The sequence below is a fragment of the Belonocnema kinseyi genome, chromosome 3 (assembly GCF_010883055.1).
Source record: "Belonocnema kinseyi isolate 2016_QV_RU_SX_M_011 chromosome 3, B_treatae_v1, whole genome shotgun sequence".
NCBI classification, from domain to species: Eukaryota; Metazoa; Arthropoda; class Insecta; order Hymenoptera; family Cynipidae; genus Belonocnema; species Belonocnema kinseyi.
In genome coordinates this window covers 41,663,797-41,670,503 of record NC_046659.1, presented here as the reverse complement: position 1 = coordinate 41,670,503, position 6,707 = coordinate 41,663,797, and the positions used below count along the sequence as shown (strand labels likewise).

Here is a 6,707-nt window from a genome sequence, read left to right as displayed (position 1 = left end):
ATTGCTTGTGGCATCGGTGAATTGGTAAGTCCAACTACGAGGAAGAAGCAGTCTCTCGCACTCTCCCTCATCATCTGTAAGAAGCTGAATGAATGATATCCTACAGGTTACGAAACAGAGATAATGACAAATTCAAACCGTAGGATAGATAGGGAGTTCGGCTCAAGTGAGAAATGAAACTCTACCTGTAAGAAGTGGGTTGAGATAGTTGGTATTGCTCACTCGTTTAACAGGGTTTGGGGCTGGAGGGGCATGAGTGGGTGCCGGATTGGTGGGCGTTCATGAGGTCACCCAATTGGTCGATCGTCCGATAATGGTCGGTGGGCGGGGGGCGTAGCGCAAGTAGCCGCGATGCGCAGTGTGGTGCGCGCGTAATACCCTTTCTCGCGGGGGACTGCTTCTCCCCGACTTAACACGTAATGCCAGAACAAGCACACCCACACACATAAATATACGCACACAGGTATATGCACCATTTAACAGAGTAATGCGATAATGCAGCATATCATTCTTAAAGCGAGCGCCTTAAATCTTGATCTCACCTTTGGGAACCGTGCGCAGTGGTTAACGCTGCGGGCACAGTAGAAGGGGCACGGGAGGTATTCGTTTGGTTGGGGTGGGTGGAAAGCGGAGTGGTATCGAAGCGCGTGGTTCTTTGATGATACTTGAAGGCGTCGAAGAGAGGGGGGAGGGCAGGCACCTGGGTGAGCTTCGAAACTCTGAACGGAAGCCAATCCGCTCGAATCCGGCGGAGCGCGAGCAGTCACGGGTACCAAACGGTTGAAGATCTAGAGTGTATACCAACACCCAACCTAATGAACTAGACTTTGTGGGCACTACCCTTCTCCGTGAGTGGCCCCACCCGCGTGATTAGTATTGCGCTTGCGTAGTTTAGTTTCATATCGCACAGTCAAAGACAAAGTTTTGATATCGTTAAGGCAAGCTTTGAGGATTAAGTTAGTAATTGGTATTTAGTTTATGGTGACCGTTTGTGGACCTGGGGTGTAGAATTAGTTTTCATCAGAAATAACGTCAGTGGTTTTGAGTACGGATAAGTTTGGGTGAGAAGTTTGGAACTGGAGATGACCAGATCCGGTGGATAGGAAATCCCTTACCCAGGGTGATGGTGGAACTGGTTTAGAGCAGAAAGGGTAGTGGAGTGAAATCAAGGGCGTAAGGGGATGATAACTGAAGGAGAAACAAGAAGCTGGTGATGATGATCGGTGGTGGTGTTACGACACTTCCGGGAACTCCCAAGCCGGCAGCTGTAATCAACGAGACGGTTATTGATGTTATTGGCAGTGCAAGTGGCAGTGGCAGTGGTAGTGGAAGCCCTGCGACGGGCGCGTTGCGGACTTCGAGTAACGACACTGAGACTAGCAATAACAATAATAGCAGTAGTCATAATAATAATAATAATAATAACGATCTACATGCTATCATCGTTGGTAATGTGCCTAGTGCAAATCTCGCGGGGAGAAAGACATGTTGTCAAGACGAAGACGCTACACCGGGTAGCACGGTAACAAGACCTTGGGAGCCACCTTCACCGACCCTTTCGCAGCAGCAGGCCAGATCTCATTTGTTACAAATGCATTCTGCACGTCATCACTCGCACCCGCAGCAGCAGCATCATCATCAGACGATCAATGTTCAACCGGCACCATTGCTTGACGGTTTGTGATAATATTATTATGTTATTTTGGAGATAAGTGTTGGTGAAAAATATGTCATAATCATTGATGCAGCATTATACAATTAAGTCTACACAGAATGGAGTGGAAATTCCAGAGCTGTTGATATAAATTAAATTGTGATAGACGACTCTCTGTTTGCAGAAAATGTATTGCAGAACTCATTTGATCAGTTGTAAAACATTTTGAGTAATATTATACAAATATTTTGTAAGAACAATTCCGAAAATTATATTAGATGTATGAGAGAAGACGGTTATTTACATTTACCATGTTCCTAAAATATTGCAAAACATTATCATAATGAATATAACAGTGATTGAGCAACATATGTGTAAAGAAATGTAACACTTTTTTTGAATCATCATACATTTAGTTGAACTAGCAAAAACTCGATTTTTATTGACTAAATCAAATTTTGGAGACTTTATGAATGTTTTGTTGATACACGAAAAATTTTTTTTAGCACTACAAAAATATGTTGTTTCCTTCTATAAACTAAAAAAGATGGTTAGTTGGGCCAACTATTTAGTTTCTACGATATGATACTGCTATTTTGTTAGTTAGGACAACCATTTACTTATTTGCTGGTACTAACTGAATAGTCAACGCAACTAATGGAATCGTTGTATGAACTAATAAAATAACAGTATCAACTAATAAAATAGCAGTACAATATCTGGCTAACTAAATGGTTGGCTCAACTAACTATTTTATTTAGTGTAGGCAATGAAATCGCTTTATTACCCCAAATTAACATTTTTTTCACTATACTCATCCATAAAAGAGTTATTTGTTAAAAAACAATCTTTGTAATGAAAGAACTACTATAATTATTCTAGAGTAGTCAAAATATCCGAAGTGGAAAATTCAGCAGTCCGCCGGAATTCACCACCGGCATAGTACTGGCCGAGTACTGGACACCAGTACAGATAATCGACAGTGCGCCCAGTACTAGTTGACGATTGGCGTCACAATCGGGGCAGTACTGTATCGATAATTCAAATATTTTTAAAAAATACGTTTAAAAATATGGTTCATGTGTTCTAAACTTTCTAAAATCTGTGTATACAAATATCGCTAAAACAATTTTTTTCAGCTTTTTTTCTAAGGAAAAAATGTAAAGTCCCATCTTTATGGTGAATTGTAAATTTTCAGATAAAAATGTTTGCATAAGTAACTTTAAAATATAATTTTTTACGGGAAATTATTTTTTGACCAAGGGATGGTTTGACTTGGAAAAATTATAATTCTCAGTTATTTTAACTAAAATAAAGAAAAATAAATACCTTATTTCAATTTCTGGGCTATAAAAAACTAATTACACCGTTTGATTGTATGGAAAAAATATATAAAATCCATGTGATGAAATTTTTTCTCTCCCAATAATTTCACTTATAGTATAAATAATCAATCACGTTGTACATGATTAAATTTCTATTTATAAAGTGAATTATGTTATGTTCTGATTTGAAAATTAAGCAATATATACATAAGAACAAAACAATAAAAAAAAACGTTGTACTTCATACTTTTTTGGAAAACGCAACGTTTTAAAATTTCACAGATATAAACAATTCATTACATTAAAACTAAACTATTTGGAAATTATACCAAAAAATTATTTCTAAAGAAATGTGAAGTTTGGGCTAAAGTTACTTAAGTTTATGCTTTCGAAAGACTTAGTGCCCAAAGAAGTATTTACTAAAATTTTAAATGTTGAAATTGCTTTTGGAATAATAAGAACAACATTTTAATTTAAAGCATGTTCTTATATTTTATTCCAACATTTTATGTACAGAAATGCGAACTTAAAAAAATAATCTGCTTACATCCAGCTTTTTGTGATGCAGTAATAACCATCTGATGCTCGTTTATTTAAAATAGAAATAGACATATTTATGCGTAATATCGCTAAGATTGCGAACGGCATAGGAATAGTTATTATCGTTAAAAATTTTGTTAGCTGGTTATGATTATGTTATGATTTCAATATTTATAATCAAATTATTTCAATTATGATGATTTCAATAGACCGTTTTCGGAGAACAATGTCAAAATGCCGTTAATTTTTATTTTGTGGCCTAATCGCAATATCCACTTTGTAGATAAGAAATTAAATACTTTGTTTAAATCATTTTTGTTTAAATTATTGAAGAATATAATTTCTTACGAAAAATTATTTTTTGACTAAGGGATAATTTTACGCAAAAAATGATGTGTTTTAATTGGTTAAACTAAAATTGTTTTAATAATCTTAGCGAATTCGTGAAGTATAACAAAAAAAACTAATTAGAACGTTCATTTCTACGGTAAAAATATATAAAATCCATGTAATGGAAATTTTTTCAGACAATGTCACATCCCAGGTGGAAATGTCGGTAGTGTGCCGGAGTTCAACACCGGCGCAGTACTGGCCCAGTACTGCCCACCAGTACAGAGAGCCGGTGGCTCGCCCAGTACTGGCAGAACATTGGCTGCGTGACCGGGGCGGCACTATGCCAGTAGTACAAAAATAGACTTAAAAAAAAACAAGTCTATAAATATTGTCAGGGTGTTTTGAAATGTCGAGAAATTGACTATACAATTAAGGTGAAAACATGTTTTTCAATTTCTTTTTTCAGCAAAATATTCTAAGTTCCACCTTCATGAAAAATTTTAAGTGTTCAGAAAAAATTACATTAGATGTATGTCTTAATCGTTGTGGAAGTCTAAAACACCTAAAATGCAAAACGTTACACGAAGGTTTAAAGAAAATTGTTATTAGAAAGATTGTTGCGCAATGGGGTACAATTTCTAAGCTCCATCGATAAAAATTTTTAATGCTCATTACATGTTATTATTAGAACTTTTAAAATGGTGTAAAATGCGAAAATATTACACGAAGAAAAATTGTATTCGATTTAAATTATTTATTTAATAATTATTTTATAGATAGTCTTGTTAACAGTTCGTGTATTTTACATTTACATAACGTCATATAATAATAAATAATTAGTAAAAGGGAGCTCAAAATTTGGTACTTAACTTTTCTGAACTGTAGCTTATGAGGATGGCTTTTTCACCAAGTTTCAACTTGTCAGTTTAGCGCAGTGGTTTGCACTCTCGACTGCTAGGCGATAGATTTAAGTATAGATATGAAGGTTCGATCCCCTCTAGCGTTAGAAATTCTATTTGTAATATAATGTTAAAAAATTTAATATATATATTCATTCTAAGCAGTGCCATTAACATGTATCGACAAAATACTCGCAGTCAATTATTATTTATTTTTTAAATACCTTTTTTGTTATATCTTAAGATTATAGAAATAGTGGGTGTTAAAATTAAACAAATAGTTTGAAAATTATATTTTTGTAATTAACAATAATATTCGGACGATATGCAGTCGTATGATGATGAATGGATGGTCTTTAAAACAATTCAATAATTTTTTATCATTTTTAAAATTAACTCCGGCATTTTCGTACACCAGTGGTTTGTCAGTACTGCACCCGTTCTGGCAAGCCAGTACCGCCAAGCATTACAAGCCAGTAATGGCACAGTACTGGCCCAGTACAGCCAGCCAGTACTCTAAATTCGGCAGACAGTACTGGGCCGGTGGTGTATTTCTACCAGGGATGCATTATAAATAAATAATTATATAGTACGACGACACATAACAACATTTAGGATTAAAAGTTACATTGTTTTATTTTAATTTTTTAAATCAAAAGAATTCAATTCTATATTAAAGAAATTAATAAGACATTAACAAAAAAATTTTAACTTTTTGGCCTGTGTATATACTTTTTTCATATGACGCACTGTCTTTAAGTTGCAGCGTTATATTTTGTTGTTAAAATAATGTTTATTTTTTATGAAACCTCTCATGAGGAATAGCCATATTAAAAGTATTCTTGATCCTGTAGCAGAATAATAAATTTTGTTAAATAAAAAAAGAAATTTTGTTGAACAATTGTTGTTCATCTTTTTCAGAATAAAAAAACTCAGATCTCAGTCTTCCAGAAATATTATAGCAGTGACTCGATTAACTTATAAACAACTTTTTATTCATTTCTTTAAATTATAAATGTGAATATGGCTTTTATGTAAATGTTTTTTGAATTGAAAGAAACACATTTTATTCTATTACAAGGCCCGTTCTTATATTTCATTTCAATATTTTAATAAATATTTTATGAACTGAAATATGAACTTGAAAATAAAATCTGCTCACATCCATTTTTTTACCATGTAATAATATCCATCTGCTAATTTATTTCGAATAAAAAAAGTGCATTATAAGTAATATCGCTAAGATTGAGAAAGAAGTAAGAATAGTTACTATACCACTAAAAATTGTGAAGCCTGAAAATGTTCGTATGAGAAACAATCGTGAAACTTTGTTGAAGGAATTTGATCTTTAGGAGAATAAGGTAGCAAGTCAATAAAGTTTTATACGTCATCAAAATGTTGGAAATTTCAAATATAAATTCTTTAGAAAACCAGTTCAAAAATAAATACATGCACAAAAAAGAAATGCAATGTTCACTTATCAATAAATGTAGAAGTTTCTTGTAACCGTACCATTATAAACTGCTCATAATAAGGGGGTGTAATTGTCAAAATCACTTAGCATTTCTTTAATTTGTTGTTGTCGCGATGGCATGGGCGCGTATTCAGAAGTCGTTCCCGAGGTGGCCACCTCTCAGTTACATATGCATTTCGAAATTATTTTACAGATCACAACTCGTGTAATAGTGTAGTGGTTAAGACAATTGACTTGCGTGCTTAGGTTTATGCGCTCGTACCCCCTCCCCCCATTGCGTGCGAAATTTTAATTGCATTATAAGCGTTGTAACTTACAATATACCGTTTAATTACAAGTATATCTAAAAATATATATAAGAATTGACCGTGCGCTTATTTATTAATTACACAGCCACACAAAAAAAAGTGTGCGGATCTGGTAACAAGACACACGTATTCCTATGGATTTTGGGGCGCTGAATTCAAATTCGGTATCAAAAA

General features: G+C 34.3%; 1 protein-coding gene across 2 annotated transcripts in view; it reads left to right on the top strand.

Moving 5' to 3' along the window:
- The first annotated feature begins 773 nt into the window (after positions 1 to 773).
- Positions 774 to 6,707, top strand: part of LOC117169186 (paired box protein Pax-6-like) — a 244,369-nt gene continuing 238,435 nt past the window's right edge. For both annotated transcript variants that reach the window (XM_033355411.1, XM_033355413.1), the window contains exon 1: positions 774 to 1,676. In XM_033355411.1, coding sequence (XP_033211302.1) covers positions 1,214 to 1,676 — 463 coding nt within the window. In that variant the 5' untranslated portion in view covers positions 774 to 1,213. The remainder of the gene's footprint in view (positions 1,677 to 6,707) is intronic.